Source organism: Schistocerca piceifrons, chromosome 6, assembly GCF_021461385.2.
Source record: "Schistocerca piceifrons isolate TAMUIC-IGC-003096 chromosome 6, iqSchPice1.1, whole genome shotgun sequence".
In the NCBI taxonomy this organism is placed as follows: Eukaryota; Metazoa; Arthropoda; class Insecta; order Orthoptera; family Acrididae; genus Schistocerca; species Schistocerca piceifrons.
Window position 1 is genome coordinate 129,367,633 of NC_060143.1, and position 22,502 is coordinate 129,390,134.

Here is a 22,502-nt window from a genome sequence, read left to right on the forward strand (position 1 = left end):
AAATGGTTAATGCTGTGTGGTGGCATGTGGTAAACTGGTAAAGCTGAGTGTAACTGAAGTGTTGTAAATCAGTAATAATTCTGGTTGCAACCCATGCAATGTGTTATTTACTAACAAGTGTTCTTAATTGAACCCTCATTGTGTGGTTCCTCACATTACCAGCAATACAAAATATGTCATTAGCTCCTTGGAATAGAGATAGGCAACATCATCATTTAATAGAGCACACCAGATGGTGTTATAAGTCTGAGTCTGGCACACAGTTTTAATCTGCATGACTTTTTCCCCATGTTCCATTTTTCATTAATCACCTTCACATATGTAACCACATCATAAAATTAGAAACATGATATGACATGTCTTTATAATGCAATATTTGTTCCCTTGTATTCTTGGTTTTAATTTACCTGAAGCAAAATGGCTCTTGTTTACACCAAATTGCTTTACTAGGTCTTATTGGAGGTGATATGTCCTTGGCTTCCACTGACCTATAAACTGACTGATGGCTAAGTGTAGATTTGAATCAACTGCACAACAATGTTTTCACATAACCAGAATATAGCCTGTGGTAAAAGTAGTGAAAGTGGCAAAAAGTTTTTGTATTCATCATGTAATTAACTCTCGATCTTTGGATGTAGTCTGACAGCTACCCACTTCATTGTATACCACACCATATTTAGATAGTGTTTTGGCAGATATACTCTTATACTTGTGGATTTAACTCACTGGAGAGGATTGCAACATACAAAGTTCCAAAACCTGCATGTAGCCTAAGTGTGGAACCTAAGAACATAGTCTTTCCCCTTATGTATAGTTCCTGTAGGTACTGCAAAAATAAGATTAGACTAATTATTGCGCACACAGAGGAATTCAAGCAGTCGCTCTTCCTGCACTGAATGTATAACTGAAATGCAAAGAACCCTAATGAATGGTGCTTTGGGACCTATCCTTTGCAATGTTCTTCAGTGGTTTGTAATGGATGTGGCTGTAGAATATTACTGAATGGTTCCTGATGGGTGGACATCTGTGCTTGGGCATGCTTGGAAAAATCATACCAATCTATTTTTACATACAGCTTAAACAAGTAGTAGTTGATATTATAACATTCGCTCAGGCGTTGTTTCTATATGTATCATTCCAACCAAGTATGCTTTTGAAGAGTGCACATCATCCATTCCAACTACATTATCTTGATAATCTGCAAAAATGATTTCATAGTTGTTTAATCATTTACAGTTGGCTGCAATCAATAAAGCAAAAGATCTAATTAAAAATCCACCTGAGAAATCAAAATATGAGTCCTGCAAGCGTTGGTTCATGCTCTCTAGTCTTCCTGGGTTGAAATCTGGTAAGGTAATTTTCATTATTTCTGAATTATTCATATTGCATTTAAGTAGTGTGTTATTTGGAAACATTAGAAATAAATAAGTGTTCAAGGGATGCTTTGCTATGTTTCACATTTCCTGGTTTGTGTTATGTTCTTCTCCAGCATAATGATAGATTCACTCAACCAGTAGTCGAAGGAGGGGGTTAGGTGTCAGCAGTTTATTATGGCTTCTGACACCACTGAAGTATGGCATTTTTTCACATAAACATGTATCGCATTGTCGGAAGTGAAAGGAACATAAGAGTACCAAAGAAATCTTACAACCAGCTAGGAATCAAATCAAAAACCTTTTGCACATGTAAAGAGGCTAAACTTTTTTTCTGTTTATGCTTAGGAGACAGACATAATCATTGGGAATATCAAAGCTATTGGGGAGAGATAGGGTAGTTTTTTTAGGATGCATAGCCATTTTGGGGTTGGGGGAAAGGGGAGGGAGGGAGGTAGGTTGGGAGTGAGTGGGGGGAGGGGGGCAGGGCTGGCATTCAGTATGCTAAGATGATCTGGTGTAGTAAATAAGAAGTAGAAACCATATTATCTACAAAACAAAACAGAAAATCTCAAGTAGACAAATGACACACAGTGAAAAGGGTATTTACAGATTAGGACAGATGTAAAATATCAAAACAATTGAAAATACATTGAGCAATTTGGAAGGAACAAAACATGCACTTATCAAAGAAGATGAAGTGGTCCAATTAAGTCATAAAAGGAAATAATATAATAATAATAATAATAATAATAATAATAATAATAGCAGCTCAGTTAAGTCAATCAGTTAAGAGAGAGAAAACAATACCCAAGGCTATACACAAGTAGCAGATGCAATAGACAAAACATTACACCAATGAATAACTCAACTGGGATATGGTGATGGAATGTCCTTTGTAAAATAGAAAAAGCAGTTAACCATTAAATGCAACCATCTATGAATTCAATAGTAATGTTTACCCTTTCCATTATAAATAATTCAGTAGAAAGACGGTTATTGCAACTGATATGAAGATAACAGTGTTTAGCTAGAAGACCATTTGCAGTCAGGTCAGAGGGCAACATATATACTACAAGCTGACAAAAAAAATTGAAACACACAGAAGACATAGCAGACATTACTATAACTTGCACGCGCTCACACACACACACACACACACACACACACACACACACACACACACACACACACACACACACAAAAATCGGCGGGCATGTAAATAATTAGAGATATAATCCTGTGTGACATGTAGAATGGCCTCCATACCTCATGGCCCAATATTGGATTGCATGGAAATGTGCTGGCAGGCATACTTGTTGTCCAGGTTCTGGATGACTACGTCTGAGCACCACAAGGGAGGCTTACTGTATTGTACACCAAGCACATCGTAACCCCTTCCCATCTGCGCCTGCCATCCAAGAACAAGTAATCGACTTGTACAACATTCTGTGTCATCCTGTGCCATTGGTTGGAGACTAGCAGCAGCTGGACTAAGGAATTATTGCCCCATTCGTAGGCTTCCATTAACACAACAACACCAGTGGCTGTCTTTGGAGTGGTACCATGACCAGGAAAAATGAACTGCTGTTCAATGGGTTGCATTGTGTTCAGCAATGAATCACAATTTTGCATTGCATCAGATGACCATCATCGACTAGTGTGACTGTGACTTGGGGAGAGGCCCCATTTCATTTGGTTCATACTGAGTAATATTGAAAGTACTTTAAAGAGGTGCAACTTGAACTGTTTGCACTGGTCAGTTGTGACATGGAGGGATATGCCAAAGTAGACAATCCACTCACAAAACCAGATTGTGGCTACCATTGTTGCTCTTGCCACATTCATTGGATGGTCCACAGGCTAACAAGAGAAATGGTATAACTGGTATCTGTCCGACTGCTATAAGTTGCTTGTTGGCTGAAATCTGTAGTGACAAATGGTAGGGCTTGTTACATCGATACATTGCAGTTTGCCATTAAAGTTGAGTGCAATATTTGAATGTGTCAGAGCTGTAAGTCTGACAGTGCTTCAAGGGACATCTTCAGTTCATTGGCTCCTTCTTGAGCATTGCCAAGTGCTGCAAAGTCAAAGATCCTACAAAGCAGCATCAGTGCAAGATGAGGCATCGTCTGGTCCATTCTGCTCACCACCAGCATTGGTATGTCAGATACCTGTAGTAAACTGTGAAGTGAAGTCCAGTTGCCACCTCTGGTGTGATTATGCCTTTTCCAAGTGGCTTATAATCTGTGATAAGGATGAAATGTCTAGCTCTAAGCGTGGTGCCAAAACGGTTAGACTGAGGTATAGTCCACTTAGGACTCATGGGCGTATGCGAACTTTTCTGCTTGTGAGGTTATAATTTTTTACTAAAGACACTGAAGTAAGACTCCTCATTAAACAGTTAAGACTCCTGAAAGCAAACAGTTCACTAAGCCCTGATACAAAGTAGGCCTTATTTAGTGGTAATAATATGAAGCAATGTCAAATTGGGTAAAATCGTTAAATCAATAGTAGAGGAGAAGGTGTACAGATTACTTAGATTTGTTGGTAAGATTCTGGGAAAGTACATCACATACGTAAAGGTAGAGATTGTCAGTTATGTTGTACATGTCGTTGTAATTGTACTATCAATTTTGACACACTTTTTTTCAGTAAATCCTGTTCTGTATTTTAGAGTTTGTGATGTTTACATACTAAGCAATCACTGGTGCTGTGAGAGAGAGGTATCATATATGTATGAAATTACATATGTTCACGCTTGCATACAAGCAGGTAGAGATTGTGAATCTATATGTGCAGCAAAGAGAAATTCAAACGTAAAGCTTATCTTCAGATATTTATTCAATTTTTATAGGATGCTTTCTTTTCATTGGTCATCTGTGTCATGTGTTCTAGGTTTAGACATATCTTTCAAGAATTTGTTGCGAAGTGCTTGCAACAATGCATGATTGTTCACAAAAGGTTGATAAAAAATCATCAAGTGCAAGCAACAATGGAATTCACATATTCTTGTGAGGTGCAGAAATTTAGAAATGGTTTCCGCTCAGTCTTGAAGTTGCAAAATCCATTGTGCATTGACAAGGTACCTTAAAAATTTTACTTCCATTGCCCCTTTTGACAGATTAATCACCAAACCATGTTGTCTTGAAGATCAGGAGAGTTTGAGCTGCATTGCTTAGTCTAAATGGCATGTTCAGAAATTTTGGTGACCAGTTGCAATAGCAATTTTGTATATGCCTTTTGGTGCAATTGGTATATGATAGAAAGCACTGTTGAAGGCAGACATGGAGAAACCCATTTTGCCACAAAAATGCAGAACAGTTTTAGATATGTGGCATGTGGTAGCTGTCAGGTATCGTTGTGGTGTAATGCTGGCAAAAGTCGCTACAAGGATGCCACTTGTTGATCTTACTCTGCGAACAGTATAGTGTGTTGAGACCCAACTGCGATCTGAAGGTGAAAAAGCCCTCCATGCTAACACAAAAGAGAACTTTGTGATCTTGAATTTTTCTGAAGGTATATCATATAGTGTTTTACCAGTGCTGGATTAGGTGATGGAAGGGTAACTTCAGGAAACGGGTGAGTGGGTCATCATTTGGTGAATCGGCAGCATTCACTTTGATGCTAGTGTGGTAGGTGTGGTGTAGCTGTATTTCGCTAGACAACTGTGTCGTAGAGTCAGACGGACTGTGGTGGTGTAGATCTGAAAGGAGGCCATTAAACAATAGAAATCTGCTTCAACAACTGGGTATAGCATCACAACAATGAATCTCCATTCAAATTCATGTGGAAGATTGAAGTTACGATGCAAGGTGGCATGGCCATAGGTGTTGACAGAAGGTTCGTTCACAGTGTGCAGGTGACTGCCGTAAGTGTTTTGCTGTGGAAGATGAGGAGTAAGGTGAAACATCAGCACTTGTATCAGAGAAGAATTGTAGCTTGGTAAAGTGCTCTGTTATGAATAGTTGATAGCTGTCCAGTCTGAAATCAGCTGCCACCGCTATTGATTTCTGGTAGCATTCTCCTTGTCAGGGGAAGGTAGGCACTGCCAAACAGCTGCTCAAAATTTTCTGTGGTATTATCAGATATTGTCCCTGACAGACAAGCTCGTTTCTTCTGGAGGAGCATCACCAGTGGGTTGCAGGTATGGAACACTGTTTGTTTTCCTCGAAATTTCAGGTGCTTGAGTTTGCAGCACTTCCAGAGGGTGCCCTGATGATCATTGTGATGTTTGCGGAATGATATATCTTGATTATTTGGTCAGGAGTTTGAGCATTTGTCACAGTTTGTGAACATTATGTGACATGATTGTCATGAGTAATTCTGTGTGATACTTTGGATTGGCTTACAAAAGATACATTTATCATTTCAGTCTGTGATTCAATTTTCTCCCATGCAATGGTGTTGTGTATGAGTCCATAACAGGTCACCAAATGCCATGTGAAAATACTGATTATTCAACACAACATACAATATTTAATTACATCTCTTAATTGCCAAACTACAAAGTACATCTGTACATCATTCATATGTCCGAAGTCCAGAGAACAACAGTATACTTAAGCACCACTCACAGATTACACCTTAGGCTTTTCCATTGGCAGACTGCTGCATACAAGACAGTAGGAGGAGCATTCTATGGCCATGGGACAAGTGATTGCATGTTGCCAATCTCTCTAGCTATTATTGCTGCTAGGTAAATCCTGGTGATGCCACTGCTGCTTTATTCAAGCAACTCCTCATTTGGCATCAAGAGGCAAAGTGGACCATGTTCCAGACCACCCAACCTCAGAAAAATCAGAGGTTGTACAGGGAACAGAGCCTAGATCCTTTCACACCAATGGTAGCAACACTAATCATTCGACTATGAAGGCAGTCAGAGAACAGTAATAATGAAAGACTCTATACTCCACATAAAGTATAAAATATAATTTGTGTGCAGGAAGAGCCTTTAACCCTAGCAATACCAGCGTGTTTTCCATAACATGTACTACCGGGGGAGGGAGGAGGTACTTTGTGCCCACTAAAACGAAAGAAAAAAAATTCATTAATTGTTGTTAACTTTTATCAGCAACATCTTTTTCAAATGGTACTGATGTATGAGTAGGGTCCACAACCTGAAAGTGTAAGAAAGGTCCTGGATTTGAAAGTATTAATGTGACATTTCTTGTGAATAGTCACATCCACTACTAACAATTAAGTTTTTGGGTTACGTTTTACAGAAAAATTCCCTCCTCAGGGGGTTCACAGTTCTTTTGTGAGTTCATGCATGAAAGACATGGGGGCCTGAGCCATTGCAGCCCATTCTCCCTTCCCACACTGCATTTCCTTCACCCTTCACCATGCCCCTCCCTCCCCATCCTTGCTCTTCCCCTGCTGCCCCCTCCTTCTCCTCTCCCAGTGTTCTTCTGTATGTCGACCTGGCTATCCACCTGGTTCTCTATATTCCTTGTGGTTTTGTTCCTCTTGCCTGTTCTCTTTCATCCTTTTTGACATTTTGGTCCCCCCTTGGGTTTTGACCTCCACTTCTAAATTTTCTGTCTTTAGTGTGAGCCATTTGGGGAAGAACTCCTTCCCTAGTGTCTATGGTGTGGATTCCTCTCCCCTCTTCCTCCCCTGCCATAGCCTCCCCCCCCCCCCCCCACCTCCACCCAGCTATGTCACCAGCACATGTAGCCAGCACTTGTGGTGGGGCTGTTATGCACGCTTCTGGCTGAGCCCCCCTGACAATACAGGGATCACAGTTCTGATATGTGAGCTGTTGCCTTCCCATGAATGCTAAGGAGGGGTTGCTTGTCATCCTAGAGCATCAGAACTCCCAGCAACAGCCGCTGTGCAGACGGCCGTTACTGTGGCTGGATGGCACTCACATGGAGAGCACCTAATCGGAGTGGGTGGTATCAGGGTGGCTTTGTGCATGTAGTGGTCAGTTTGTTTGACATATGCAGAAGGATCATAAAGACAACCACACCAATACCGGCGCCTTTATTCTGGCTTTCGAGGGAGATACCCTCCCAGAGAATGTCAAGGACATGGCGTTACCGATGTGACTTGAAGTTGTACGTCTAGCTAACCGTGAGGTGCTTTTGGTGCTTGCGTTTTGGGCCTGTATCATCCTGCTGTATGGCAGGCCCCTGCGTGTGACTGTGGACACCCGCTCCATGAGGGAAGCCCCTATGTTCCGCCACCTGTGTGTATAACTAGTCATGACTGCCACTCTCAACCATCACCAGATTGCCCAGTTTACAAGAAAGAAGAGAAGATACCAGAGCATAACTCCCTCAATCATCTACCTTACACTGAGGCTTGTCAGAAAGGTGACAGACTCCACCCAGTGTTGATCTCTTCTGCTTTTGCCTCTGCTACATCCTTTTCCCCTCCTACTTCTTCCTTACCCAGTCCCCTCCCCCTCTCCCCTCCCCCTCCTCTACAGTTCCCACGCCCTCCCCTCTGGGTGCTGCTCCCCTTCCCCGGCCAAAAGAGTACCCCCATTCTTCGGTATCAGCCAGTGATGGGGCTTCTTCCCAGGAGCCCTCCCCCTCTGGCGTCTCTCAGGCTGGAGGCCTACAATCACAAATCGGATATGGGGTGCACAGTGTGTCATCTGCTCTCTCTCCATTCCTGATCTTGCAGAAGCGTGCTCTCCTTCTGTGCCCTGCCCTCCTCAATCTCCGAAAGAGAAAAAGAAACATAAGCCCCCTCCCCACCCCCAACTCCACTCTGGTTCCCCGGAGGTGCCGACATTTCCCTTGCAATTTGTGTCTGACATCTTATTTGTGGATGTCATCCCATCATCATTGGTGATGGATGGCGACTCAGCAACATGATTGGTTCCAATCTGTTCGTCACCCATTTGGATACCTGCTGTGTGATCATCCAGTGGAACTGTAATGGCTTCTGCCATCACCTCCCAGCTGTGCAGTCCCCTATTGCCATTTACTTGGCAGCTTCTGTTGTTCTCCAGGAATCTCATTTTACTAATAATCCCTCACCAAACACTAAATGCCCCATTGGATGACCAAGGCAGTGCTGGATGGACGACCTGACGAAGGACCTAGCAGCCCTGGGAATTGAAGACACCTGGAGAAAATGGCCACAAAACAGGAAGGAATGGAGGCAGTTTGTGGAAGCAGCATGTGGTCTGCAGGGCCTGTGATTGCTGGATATCTATCTGTCTCACCTTTTGTGGGGCAGTGCTTTTTCATCTAGCCGTGGCTCCTCACTGTCCAATTTCTTGTGGACCAAGACCAGTGCCTTCTTAATGATGGTTCCTCTATGTGTTTAAGTGCTGCATATGGCACTTTCTTTGCCATTAATCTATCACTCTCTTCCCCTCCCCTTCTTCCTTTCTCCTGCTCCCTTCCCAATGACCTGGTTATCCCTCTTGGCTTTCCATCATGCTGATTGGCCTCTGTATACAAGTGGTGTTTCCACCTTTTTTGTCAGGGTGCATTGATGAAGTCTTCTGTGATCTGTCTGATAAGATAATCTGCACTGCCGGCATTGCCATTCCTCACTTTATGGGCCCCATTCACTGTCTGCCCTGCTGTAGTGGTTATTGCCACTGCTATCTGTGATTGTCATCGTGCCTTGAAACATCTAAAACAGCACCCGTCTTCCACCGGTCTTATTGCCTTTAAAAGTGTTTATGCCAAAGCCCATTACTTAATCAAACATATCAAACAGGTATGTTGGGAAAACTTAGTCTCCTCTCTAGAGTCGTGTGTCCTTTCATCATGGATGTGGGTTACACTCCACACCCTCCAGGGTTGTCAGCAGCAGTAATCCATTCCAGGCGCTACCCTTCCAGATGGGCTTTGTACAGATCCATTATTTACTGCGAAACACCTCGCAACCCATTTTGCAACGGCATTGGCATTAGCCTTCTATCTGGCTGCCTTCCTCCTCTGGAAAAAGCGGGCAGAAGCTTCCCATTTATGTTTTACCCCTTGTCAGGCAGAATCCTGTAATGAACCGTTTACTGAATGGAAGCTGCTTCTAGCATTCTCTTCTTCTCATGATTCAGCTCCTGACCCTAATTCCATCCACAACCAATTGTTTCAACACCTCAGTCCTCCACAACGCCATTATCTCCTCCAGGTGTTTAACCATATTTTTCTCCAAGGAATTTTCTCCTCTCAGTGGAGAGACAGTATTGTGGTTCTTGTCCTTAAGCCGAGCAAGGATCCGTCGTTCCTTTATAGTACAGACCTATCAGCCTGACCAGTGTTCCATGTAAGTTACTTGATGGATGGTGGCTCGTCAGCTCGGTTGGGTCATTGAATCTCAGAACCTTTTATCTTCTTGCCAGTGAGGCTTTCAAGAGGCATGGTCTCTGATCGATCTTTTGCTTCAATTAGAAATCGCATTTAGATAGGCCTTTTCTCAGTGGGGCCATCTTGTCACAGTTTTCTGCAATCTTTGTGAGGCCTACGACACTGCTTGGTGCCATCACATCCTCCTTGCACTTCATGAGTGGGGTCTTCGGAGCTCTCCATGACCCAGGGGAATGGCATTCCACAGGACTCAGTATTAAGTGTCCTTTCTTTCTTGATCGCTGTTAATGGACGCGTGGCATCTGCCAGACCGTTGGTAACCACTGTTCTGTATGTGGATAATTTCTGTATTTGGACTAGCTCCTACTCAGTGGCCTCTGGAGAACAACAGCTCCAGGGTGTCATCCAGTGGGCTTCCATGTGGACACTCTCGCACAGTTTTCAATTCTCTCACCTTAAGTCAAGGGTAGTGCATTTCTGTCACCGCACTACAGCCCTTCCTGATTCGAAGCTCTAACTCAATACCCAGTGCCTGGCTCTAAATCCACTGATCATGTGGGATATGCCTTCAAAATTTCTGTTGGCACGGAACACCATCCCTTGCCTGCCACATGTAGGGTGTTTACTGCAGAATTGATGGCCATCTTTTGGACCCTCAGTTTTATTTAAATAGTCCTGCCTCACCCGACTTGTTATGGACAGACTCAATGAGTTGCCTTCAGACATGGTGTTTTTCCTGCCACCCTTGGTGTCTGCCATCCACAACCTTCTTGCTGATCTTGGTGATGCCGCTTGTTTGGTTGATTTCCTTTGGAATCCTTGCCACATAAGTATCTCGGGCAATGAACTTGCTGATCATATGGCTGGGAGGGAGTGGGGGGGGGGGGGGGGGGGTTTGACTACCTACCCCCCCCCCCCCCCCCTCCCGTTCTCGCTGACCCCTCTGGCAGCTATGCATCAGTTTTTGCTCAGTCATGGGTTGACTCTTGGGAGGCTACCCCCTTGTCTAATAAACTTCATGCCATCAAGGAGACTCCCATCATGTGGCATTCTTACCTCTGCCACTCCCGTTGGGAATGTCCCATCCTCTGCTGTCTTCGTATTGGCCATACTAGGCTGACCCATTCTTTTCTACCTCCGCACAATGGGCTGTGAGTGTAGCCGCACCCTGGGCCATCGCAAGGAATTTTTCGTGTGTGTCTAATGTTTTCCTCAAGCTGGAAACAATACATTTCTTGGTTATTGAATTTGTGGTTAGTACCTATTGATAGATGCAACAGAGCCTCCGTGTTGGTGTGTTGAGCAGTGGGCTGATAGTTGATTTCATAATGGTAATTTTCTCTAAAACAGCACCCATGAATATAATTTTTGCACTGTATTAGCTGGTAGGTTTGCTTGGGATGCTGTAAATGAAGTTAGACGCTTGTGGTTCATGACCATGTGGAATTTTGTTTCATATAAGAAAACCTAGAATTTTTTGATACCGTAAAGCAAAAGTAGTTGCTTCTGTTTGATTTGACTGTAATTTACGTGAGTTGCTTTTAGTGTTTTGGACATCTATGCAATCATTTGTTGAGTGCCTGAAATGTGAAGCATTCATCATAATAGATTTTGTCGTCATCATTATCTTCATCTTGTACAGCTTTCTGCCACTGGCAGTGTCTGCTTTGAACACAAGTGCTTCTATTTCTCTGGCCTTCTCACTCCCATCTCTCAGCCGTTATTCACGCTCAGTTTTCTTCTCACTTCCAAGTGCGTTCTTCCACTTCTTTTAATCATTTATCTCTTGTCGTTCCCAGTACCCTTTTCCCCTCCATTTTTAATCATGCATCTTCCCAGGCATCCATGATATACTAATAACACACAAGGATTTTAGTTTCTCATTACCACTTTCGTGTCATAGCCTGACACTACTACACAGTTACTATTGCAAACGACACATCTTTTTGGAAAGAAAGAGAGGCTCATACGTTGATGGCCGAACATGCAGTACAGGACAAATGTTAAGATTGCAAGCAATGTGAAATCAAATTCGTGCCAATAAGCAAAGCCAAAACCATCAAAACAGTGTCATAGTCAATTAGTTCCAAATCAAAGTCTAGGTCTAAAAAAGCGAAGTAAGAAGTTATCAGCGTAACAGAGGTTTAAATGGTGAGAAAAAATTTCTGATCCGACTGCTGGATGACGTATTTATTTCCTGCAGCAGACCAACTGACAACCACATGTGATATGTTTTCAGTGGCATCAGTATTCACAGCAGACACTGGTGGGATGATTTGCTACACGTACTGACACTGTCTACATATGCTGAGATTCTCTGAGTTAGTTTTGATATCACTGGAGTGACAGGATATTAGAGGAACTATCGGAGCATTTGCTTCAAGTTATTTAGGGTAACATAATTCTGGATCAGGATTTGATCTTCCACCGTCGAAAATGCGAGGCCAAATTCTATGCCACCTTGTTCATTGGACATGATTTTTATCTAGTAATGCAGTAAAAGTAATACATTCTGTTGTATAGGTTGACCTCTGTTTATTAGTATAAAGAAACATGAAGTTCAGACAAATCTCGTTATTTAAATTTCTTATTATAAATAGTAGCCTACTTAAAGAAGAAAAGATACTAATAAAAATAATAAGAACATTAAGATTTGATATCATTGTTCTATAAAGTGAACTGCATCCAATTAATTAGTGATTGTTAATTACTGATTATCATTACAAACTTAGAGCCCAAGAAAACGCGAAACTTGCCAGACTACAAGATACACAGTAGTGACAAGTTGTGTTCGTAGTACCATTTATCCCCAATACACAAGTCTCCATTTACGTCCAAGCTCTGAAAACAATTATGAAATTCATGACAGAGGTTACCACATACTGCTCTTTCTTATTGTTGCATTTGCACGCAATGTGCGGGAAACATTACTGCTTAAATGCTTGTGTGTGTGTGTGTGTGTGTGTACATCTACATCTACGTGATTACTCTGCTATTCACAATAAAGTGCCTGGCAGAGTGTTCAGTGAACCACCTTCAAGCTGTCTCTCTGCCGTTCCACTCTCAAACAGCATGCGTGAAAAATGAGCAATTAAATAATGTAGTAATTAGTCTAATCTGTATATTCCTAGATTCCTCATTTATCATTGGTTCTTGATACTTTGAAAGTAGGTTTTTGGTGGTTAGTCAATTCTATCCTTGTGTGTCTCCCACTTCAGATTTTCAGTATTTCTGTGATGGTCTCATGTCAGTCAAATAAACCTGTGATCATTGCGTCTGCCCTTCTTGTTATGCATTCAGCATCCCCACACCTGTGGCCGAAGGGTAGTGTCTTTGACTTATACCCAAAATGTCCCGAGTCCAAGTCTGAAAAGGGAAATGCACAGATTTAGTGAGGGTCAGTGAAATGAAATTCAAAGAATATGAGGATCTCTGGTCAAACAAATATAGGGTAATCTCAACAGCAGAAAAATGGGATCATGGTAGTAAGATTCATTGTGTGTAAGGATGTGCAAGGATATAAGGCAAAGAGTGACTTTCTGTGAACAGTTCAGTGATAGTACTGTTCTCTTCAGAATTGATGGCAGGCGGATGCCAAAAAATACTAATTCATTTCTTGTCTAGCATTTTGAGCATGTTGATGCAGGTTCTGCAACTATAATGTCTATTTTCAATAAAATTCCAGCACCAATAGCACTTTACTTTTTATTTTAAAAGTTATACCAGTTTTGGCCCCCGAAGGCTGGTACCCAGTTACTACACATCAGAGGTCCTGAGAGAACATAGACTAACTCTTGGTTTTTAAAATAAAACATAAACTGCAGCTGATTTTGGCATTTTATCCACAGTAATAATTCAGTTATACATGCCGATGTCACATGTTGATGTTGAAGAAGAGAGAGAGAAAATATATAAAGATATTGAATGGGTAATTCAGTTTGTAAAGCGAGATGAAAAATGTAATAATCTTGGGTGATTGGAACGTGAAAGTAGGGGAAGGAGTGGAAGACAGAGTTACGTGAGAATATGGGTCCAGTAGTAGGAATGCAAGAGGAGAAAGGCTTGAGTTCTGCAATAAATTTTAGCTAGTAATAGTGAATACACTGTTCAAAAATCACAAGAGTTAAAAATATACTAAGAAAAGGCCTGAACATGTGAAGACTCTAGCTGGATTACATCATGGTCAGAGAAAGATTGCAAAATCAGAAACTGGATTGTAAGGTGTACCCAGGAGCAGATATAGACTGAGATCACAACTTATTAATGTTGAAGAGTAGACTGCAGTTCTAGAGACTCATCTGGAAGACTTACTGGGAAAGAAGTGGGATACTAAAGTCATGAGGAATGATTAGCTACATTTGAAGTTCTCTGTAGCTGTAGACATTGCAGTAAACAGTTCAGTTGAAGAGGAATGGACATCTGTAAAGAGGGAAATCCCTGAACTTGTAAAAGCAGACATAGGTACAAGGTGTGAAGAAATCATGGATAAGAGAAGAAATATGTCAGCTGATCAAAGGAAATACAAAAATGTTCTGGGAAAGACATGAACAGCAGTAGAAGTCACTTAAGAATGAAATAAACAGGAAGCCATAGGTAACATTTGTTTGAAATTTCTAAAACCATTGGGGGAAATCCCAACAAAATGTGTACTCAAGTTGGTTTTTAGAATCAGTGAGACTGATCAGTCTTTCAGAAAATTACCATTGCCACAATCCTGATGATAACAAAAGCAAATAAGAGGGATAACTATTGCATGGGCATCTTAACAGGTCATGCCAGTTCTCTAACAAGAATAATACACAGAAGAATGCGAAAGAAAATTGAGGATCCATTACATGATGTTCAGTTTGCTTTGTAGAAAGATAAAGGCACCAGAGAGGCAGTTCTGACGTTCCAATTTATAATGGTAGTGAGCCATAAGAAAAATCAAGAGAGCTTCGTAGGATCTGTTGACTTAAAAAAAGTGTTCGACAATGTTAAATGGTGCAGATTCTGAGAAAAACAGGAACAATGTAGGAAAAGACAGATGGCTACTTACCATAAAGAACACACATCAAGTTGCAGACTTTTAGAAATTTCAAATGAATGTTATTTACAGCTTCCTGTTTATTTTATTCTTAAGTGACTTCTATGTTGTTCATGTCTCTTAATTGTGCCTGTCTGCTACTTCACATGTTGTTTTTACAATAAGTAGCAATCTGTCTTTTCCTACATTTTTGATATTCCTACCTGGTGTTTCCATTGCTTGAGCAAAGTAGGAGTAAGCTAAAGGGAAAGCCAGGGTACTATACAGTATGTACAAGCACCAAGAGGGAAAAATAAGAATGGAAGACCAAGAACATTGTGCTTGGATTATAAAGGGTTTATGACAGGGATGCAGTCTTCCACCTTTATTGTTCAGTCTGTACGCTGAAGAAGCAAAGTCGGGAATAAAAGAAAGGTTCAAGAGTGGCATTAAAATTCAAGATAAAAGAATGTTGGTGATAAAACTTGTCGATATCATTGCTGTTTTCAGTGGAAGTGAGGAAGGATTACAGGACCTGTTGAATGGAATATGGATTAGAGTAAACTGAAGAAAGACCGAAATAATGAGGAGTAGCAGAAATTAAATTAGTGATGAACTTGACATCAAAATTGGAGACTATTAAGTAGATTAACTCAAGGAATTCTGCTATGTTTGAAGTAAAATAAAACCACGACAGACGAAGCAAGGAGGACACAAAAACTAGACTATCACAGGCAAAGAGGGCATTCATTCTTGGCCAAAAGAAGTCTGTTAGTATCAAACATATCCCTTAACATGAGAAAGAAATTTCTGAGAATGTACATTTGGAGTGCAGCATAGTACGGTGGGAAATGAGATTCAAGGAGAATCGAAGTGTTTGATACCTGGTGCTGTAGGTGAATGTAATGGGCTGATGCATAAGGAATGCATTAGTTCTCTGCTGAATACACGAAGGAAGGAACAAGCAGAAAACAGGAGGGGGGACAGTGCAGTAGGATACATTTTAATATATTAGGGGTAACTTCCATCATACTAGAGCTGTAGAGGGTAAAAACTGTAGGGAAAGACGGAGATTAGTACACAACTAGCAAATAAATGAGAATGTAGGGTGTAAGGGCTACTCTGAGATGATGAGATTGGCGCAATAGAAGAATTTACAGTGGGCCACATCAAACTCCTCTGAAGATTAGTGAGTTTGTTAGTCTCATTCATTATGCCCTACACAATCAGAAGCTTGATATTAAATGAATATACACATTTCTATTCAGCATACCGAACAAGCCAAGTGAGGCAGTGCAGGTGGACTCACATTTGGGACAGTGGTGATTTAAATCCATCCCGCTATTCAAAATTAGGTTTTATGCGGTTTACCTAAGTTATTTATTGTTGCTACAAAGAAGATATGGCCGATTTCTTTCCTCGTTCTTTCCCAATCTGAGCTTGTGTCCCATCCCTAATGACCTCATCCATCCTTTCTTTTGTTGAAATAAACTTTTCAGATGTTCCATAAGTTAATTCATTCTCTCTTCCTGTGGAACAGAAAGGAATTTTTTGGGGGTCGTAAAGTTAATATTATTGTATGATTTGTCACCAGGCAGATTAATTACCTGCTTTAGATGCCCTAAATCACCAGTGAGGCTGACCGTGTACATGAGAAAGATTAATCAACATTATCTGTTGTCTTTATTCACTTTTGTGTAAACAGGAGGCAGCTGATAATTACTGTGCCCAATTCAATTGAATGTAAGCACGGGGGTTAGCACATTGGACTTGTCTTCAGGATTACAGTGGTTCAAATTCCCACCTAGCAATCCAGATTAGGTTTTCCGTGATTTCTCTGGACCGCTTAAGACAAATGCCAGGATGGTTCTATGAAAAGGGCACAGCCAATTTATTTCCTCATTCCTCTGTAATCCAAGCATTTGCTTTGGATCTGATGAACTTATCAGCAGGATGTTGACCTCTAATCTTCTTTTTATTCCCATTTGTTTTCAATTGAACATATCGAAAGAGTTTACTGGCACGATTGACTATAAGAAATTAAGTTGGACTACTTTATGAAAAAACAAAACGTAATACAAGAGTGGGAGAACAGATGTTCTTACATTTGGGTCACGAATCTATAAAAATGGATTATTAGTCTTCCATTGTGCAAGGAGAAATTTGTAACTTCAGGTTGAACCCTTTTTCGGTACACGTAGATAATTGTTGTTGGAACTTATATTCCTCCCTTTGAGAAGCAATCAAAGAAATGTAATGTTACCCTCATTTCCACTTCAATAAATAATGTGCATAATGTGTATCTATAGTTTAATGAAAGTATTTCATCAGTTTACTGATGCGTCAAGTGACTAATCGTAGAAAGGCTTTGTTTCATTTACAGGTCATCAAAAATTTGCACATACGTACTTGGTACATGAATTGCGAAAATGTCTCCTTAGGCATGATTGGTATGGAGCATGTAAAATCCTGCTTGTGCTGGTAGATGGACCTAAATATCTTTCCACAATTATTTGGAGGGTACAGCAAAGTAAAATATTTCTTTCTTTAAATACTATACATTAGCATTTCTGAAACATTTATTCATCTGTCCAATTTCTTTTCCAGTCGTGCATTCTAGTTTTGAAGAACCATCCAATGTCATCATCTGACATGCTGAAAGATTTTGTCCGGTAAGTTAAAACAAATATAAATTATAAAAATAGCAGTAGGCAAACAGTTACTTATACTGAATACTAATGCAGTTAAAAGGTCGGGAACTGTACTAGTTTTCTGTTGATCTACTGATATTAGAAAGATCAGAGCTAGTGTGATTTCCTGACCTTTCAGATGTGCCTTTTTGCTAGCTATCACTCATTGTGCAAGTGAATGGTTATGTGCCTTCATTTTTCATTTACTATTGGGTGTTTCTATCCTAGAATATCCTTAACCATAGAGCACCAATGTGAATAATTTGTGCAGAAGTATGTTACATTAACTACAGCTTCAATTTCTTCTTTTTCAGAATGAGTTCAGGATCTGAGGAACTGGATATGCTATACTGTTTTAAATGCTGATCAGGAGCCAAATATTTTGGTCCATATAGTGAATAGCAATAGTTTGAATGTGCAAATGAGAAAAGATGGTTGATGATGTTTTGTAACTGAGTCAGAGCAGAACTTTTGCCTGCTGTAAATACATTTCTGTATAAAATATTTATCATTTTGTTTGATTTTATCACAGCAAACTGATGGTTAAGTTAACAGTTCAGTATTGAGTAATAATATCTCGTAGTGCACCAAATCCCCTATGTTACTTCAGATATTGATGAAAGACATCCAACATTTGTGATACCTGTCCAGTTCCCTCCTTAATGTGTAGGGTGCACATTTCAGATGTGCATTGGTCACTGGCTGACCCCAAAGTCAAGACCCCACACGACATCAGTCAAATTGTGCATTCGTTAGTGAAGAGAACACATTGTCATTGATCCCGGTTACATTTCAGATATTTTCTTGCACTGTGATGCTGAGGGTATGTACTGTTATTTGTAATGGATGCCTCGAGGCTATTTGCTCATGCAAAAATGATTGTGTGCTGTCTGGCTCAACACGGACCTCTCAGTTGCCTCCAGAAAGGTAGCACACAGTTCTATTACATTCTCTTTGTGATACCTACAAGCTATTAATTTGTAGGGAATGTAATCCCAACTAGTTTTGATGACTGTGAACAATCACTAGAAGGCAAATCTTCAGTGTTTTGTGTCTCACGATACTGGTTTGATGTTTGAATGGCATTACCGTGATGTACTACAATTTGAGAGACAATTTCCTGTAGTGACAGTCCTTTTTGCCATAAAGAAAAAATGTATGAATGGCCCAAGCCTGAAGTGAGCCTTCAGGTGGTCTCACACGGTAATCATAAAGACTGCCTTAACAAAACATTATGGAATATAAAAATTACAGTGCAACAGTTGTTCTGCACTATACAGGAAGAACTTTCTATTCACACTTCAGATTGTACACTGATGCTTTCAGGCTCAACCACTTATCAGTCCACAGCCGCTAACTGTGTATTCCTGAACAGACATGCACTGCATTACGTACACAAGTTTAACTACAAAGAAAACAGCAGAAAAAAGCTTGATCTGTTAGAACAACTAGAAAAACTGCTACACAGAAAAAAGATTCCTGGAAACATGTTAAAACACTGGACGGCATCTGAGTCTTGCTCCTACTGTGCGTAGAAATTCATTGTTGACATTGCACTTCCTGCCCCATTGTTAATCATGTAGACGGCACAAGGAAGGGTCTCTGAATGGTGCTACCATATAGTGTTTTAATTCTGAATTACCTGGACTTCACGACAGAGCTATGTATGTTGCTGCTCTATGTTGAGTCCCACACTGCTTTCGTCTGTTACTTGTATCTTCATTGGCCCACTTCTCACACACTATGTAGGTTTGACTGGGCAAATTTCAATAATAATTTTGTTTTCAAATCTCTGGAACTAGATCTATTACAGGGATATGAACCATGAGGCAAAGGGTTCGGAGCAAGGGTTGAGTATGGATGGACAAGGATATTGTGTAGGTTCAGTAGGCGGTGGAATACTGCTGCGGTAGGGGAGGAAATGATAGTGGGTAGAACATTCCTCACTTCAGGGCACGACAAGAGGTAGTTGAAACCCTGGCAAAGAATGTGACACAGTTGCTACAGTCCCTCCTCTGTGGCCAGATGTTGGGACTTTGGGACATCATTGGTTACTGGAGAGATAGGGCATGGGAGACCTGTTTCTGTACAAGGTTTGGAGCGGAATTATAGTCTGTAAATGACTCCATGATAGCCTTGATATACTTTGAGAGGGACTACTTGTCACTACAGATGCAGTGGCCATGGGTGGTTAGGCTGTATTGAATGGACATCTTGGTAAGATATGTGTGGCAGCCGTTGAAGTGGAAGCATTACTGGTAGTTGGTAGTTTTGATATAGATGGAGGTACTGATGTAGCCATCTTAGAGATGGAGGTGACCATCATGGAAGGTGGCCTCTTGGTTTTTTTATGAGGACCAGGTGAAGCAAATAGGGAAGAAAGTGTCGAGGTTCTGGAGGAATGTTGACAGGATGCCATCCGCCTCATTCCAGATTACGAAGATATCATCAATGAATCTGAACCACGAGGGTTCTGGGATTCTAGGTGGTTAGGAAAGATTACTCTAAATGACCCATGAATAAGTTGCCAAAGGATGGTGCCTTGCAAGTGCTCGTTGCTGTACCACAGATTTGTTTGTAGGCGATGCCTTTAAAGGAGAAGTAATCGGGGCTGAAGATGTATTTGGTTATAGTGACCAGGAAGAAGGTTGTAAGCTTGGAATTAGCTGAATGTTGGGAAAGGTAGTGAAAAGGCCATGAGCATTGAGGATGATAGAGAAGAGGAAGGTGGCATTGATAGGGAAGAGCAGGAACTGTGAAGAGTCAGTGGAGGAAATAGTTGATGTCTTTTATGTAGGAGGGTAGGTGGCGGGTAACAGGCTGAAGGTGTTTGTCCACGAGAGCAGAGATTCTCTGTGGGGGCTACAGAAACCAGTCACAATGGGGCATCCTGGGTGGTTGGGTTTATGGACTTCGGGAAGCATGTAGTAGGAGAGAGAGAGAGAGAGAGAGAGAGAGAGAGAGAGAGAGAGAGTCTCAGCTATTATATACTGAGCATGGACTTAATGATCAGAGAATTCTAAGCAGAGAGAGCTGTAAGTGAAATCTCAATACTGACAAGAACAACCAATTTCTTAAAATAAAATCCATGAATATCTTCCTCAGAATAATGTTCTTCAGACATAACCAGCTTTGTAAGCTGTTACAGGCACTTCCACCTATAAAATTTTATACTGTCCTTTGGAATGTCACAAGTGGGTAGTTTGGGATTATGATGTGTTCCACTCCATGTTCTATCTGCCACTCGTTGGATAAGTGTACCAGCTTTTACCTTTCAAATATTTGTGACTACTTCACTTTTTACGGTCATGCGGGTGCTGAAAGAGAGTTGTAATCGATTCAAAGTACTAAATTATGTAAACAGTTTTGCAACACCTCTTCTGTATTGTAATCGCAATGTCTCCACTGTAACATCAGTTTTACAGCCATTGGTAATACAGATCTCATAAATTTGTAGCTCACAGTAGAGGTATTACTGTACTGCTTTGATATTCGAGGGAGCCCAAGAAAAGAATAGTGTTTCTCATTTATTCTTCTTTTTTTCCCCCTCGCATTTACTTTATTGCCAGCACCCTTTTCTCCACGACTTCCTAGGCACAGCCAAGCTGCAATGCCAAAACATAAGTGAGCCTCTGTAGCAGGTGGAGACGTGCATACATCATCACACTGCGTCAGTATTCTGGGCTGACTTCTTTTGCATCAATCTGCAAATACAGCAGATCAGAGCATATGCAGTGGGATGTCCCATACTCAACAATTACCTAAACAACGTTTCAGGTTTCCACGAACATCTTTAGTGGGCCTAAGTGGATCATGTTATTCCACACAATCACCATGTTACACCAAATATGCCCCCACTGAGTTGAAAGATGTCATGTAACCCAACTTAACTTGACTGGTCACAACATTGCATACCATTAAAATTTATTTACTAAATAACAAGAGTTCCATTGTCATTAAATTATCTTTACTATCTGCACTTAAATTTCCTTATGACAGCACAGATTTTTATTTATGAAAAATATCAATGACTTATTTCAGCTTGCTTGGATAAAAAATAGTTATGCTTCATTTAAAATACTGGTGTATGCCTGTTCAGTTATAGCATTGTTCAATATATTCTGTAATCTAGTAAATGACATTCACATTTTTGCTCTATTTGTATGGGATTTCTTTTTATACCATCATCCATCCATTTTATATATACATTGTTTCCTTTTCATAGATAAGAAAATGAGAGATATCTGCACTGTTTGATCAGGCCATATGATTATTACTTTATGTTTACTCAAAGGTAACTGCGTTTACCTTACTTTTAAATCACTAATCACTACTGCATAAGTTTCACAAATTTATTAAGACAAAAAATGTCTAGGTCCATGTTTACCACAAGGAGTTACATGCTGGCATTTTAGTTTACGCCACTCTCTGCAGTTTCAAATGTCATACCTGTGGGAAGTCAAAAATGTGCAGAAACATAAATGCATAGCATAATCAATGCTCAGATAAGTCTATTATCCTTTAACGATTTTGGAGACTACTTGAACAGTGCGAGTAACACTCACTGTAGATCTTCCTCCTCTTGTAAGAGCTACGCTCCCACTTTCTCCTATGGGCAGGTGCTGTGTACGTACCTTGCTATATTTTTTTGATGAGAGTGTCCCTTTGTTTAACTGTCTATGCAAAATGGTTCAGGTCATTCTGTCAGTGGATTCACCTGACCAAGGATTAGACCATCACTTCCATGGGTTCAGCTATCCTTCTCCTCTTCAATACCTTCATGAAATTGGGAACACCCCATCTTAAATCTTTAACAGTATGCAGAGCCTCTGACCCCTATCCTTATACACAGTCCAGTCACATGTGACCACCACCATGTTCAGCATCAGTGTGCAATAACCACTCAGAGAAAGGTTGCAACACTGGTGGTTGAAGATACACAAAGTATGCCAGGGGGATGCCAGAAAACAGTGAAGTCATTACCATAATGTGGAAATGGAGCGATTTATCTGATGTCCAAAAGGGCGTGATCACTAGCTTTCGGGAAAAGGATAGAAGCATTTGTGAAACAGCCGAGTTTGTAAATTTTTCACATGTTGCCATGGTTAAAGCATACTGCATATGGCAAAATGGCACCATCGAAAACCAGTGCTGA

At 40.8% G+C, this 22,502-nt stretch overlaps 1 protein-coding gene across 2 annotated transcripts in view; it reads left to right on the top strand.

Annotated features, from left to right (window-relative positions):
* LOC124802778 overlaps window positions 1–17,853 on the top strand; it is a 37,143-nt gene extending 19,290 nt beyond the window's left edge. The window contains exons 2-5 of one of the 2 annotated variants that reach the window (XM_047263775.1): window positions 1,237–1,348; window positions 17,041–17,187; window positions 17,265–17,329; window positions 17,662–17,738. In XM_047263775.1, the coding sequence (XP_047119731.1) occupies window positions 1,237–1,348; window positions 17,041–17,187; window positions 17,265–17,308 (303 nt within the window). In that variant the 3' untranslated portion in view covers window positions 17,309–17,329; window positions 17,662–17,738. Of the gene's footprint in view, window positions 1–1,236; window positions 1,349–17,040; window positions 17,188–17,264; window positions 17,330–17,661 lie in introns of both variants that reach the window. The other variant, XM_047263774.1, reaches the window with a different exon arrangement.
* The last annotated feature ends 4,649 nt before the right edge of the window (window positions 17,854–22,502 follow it).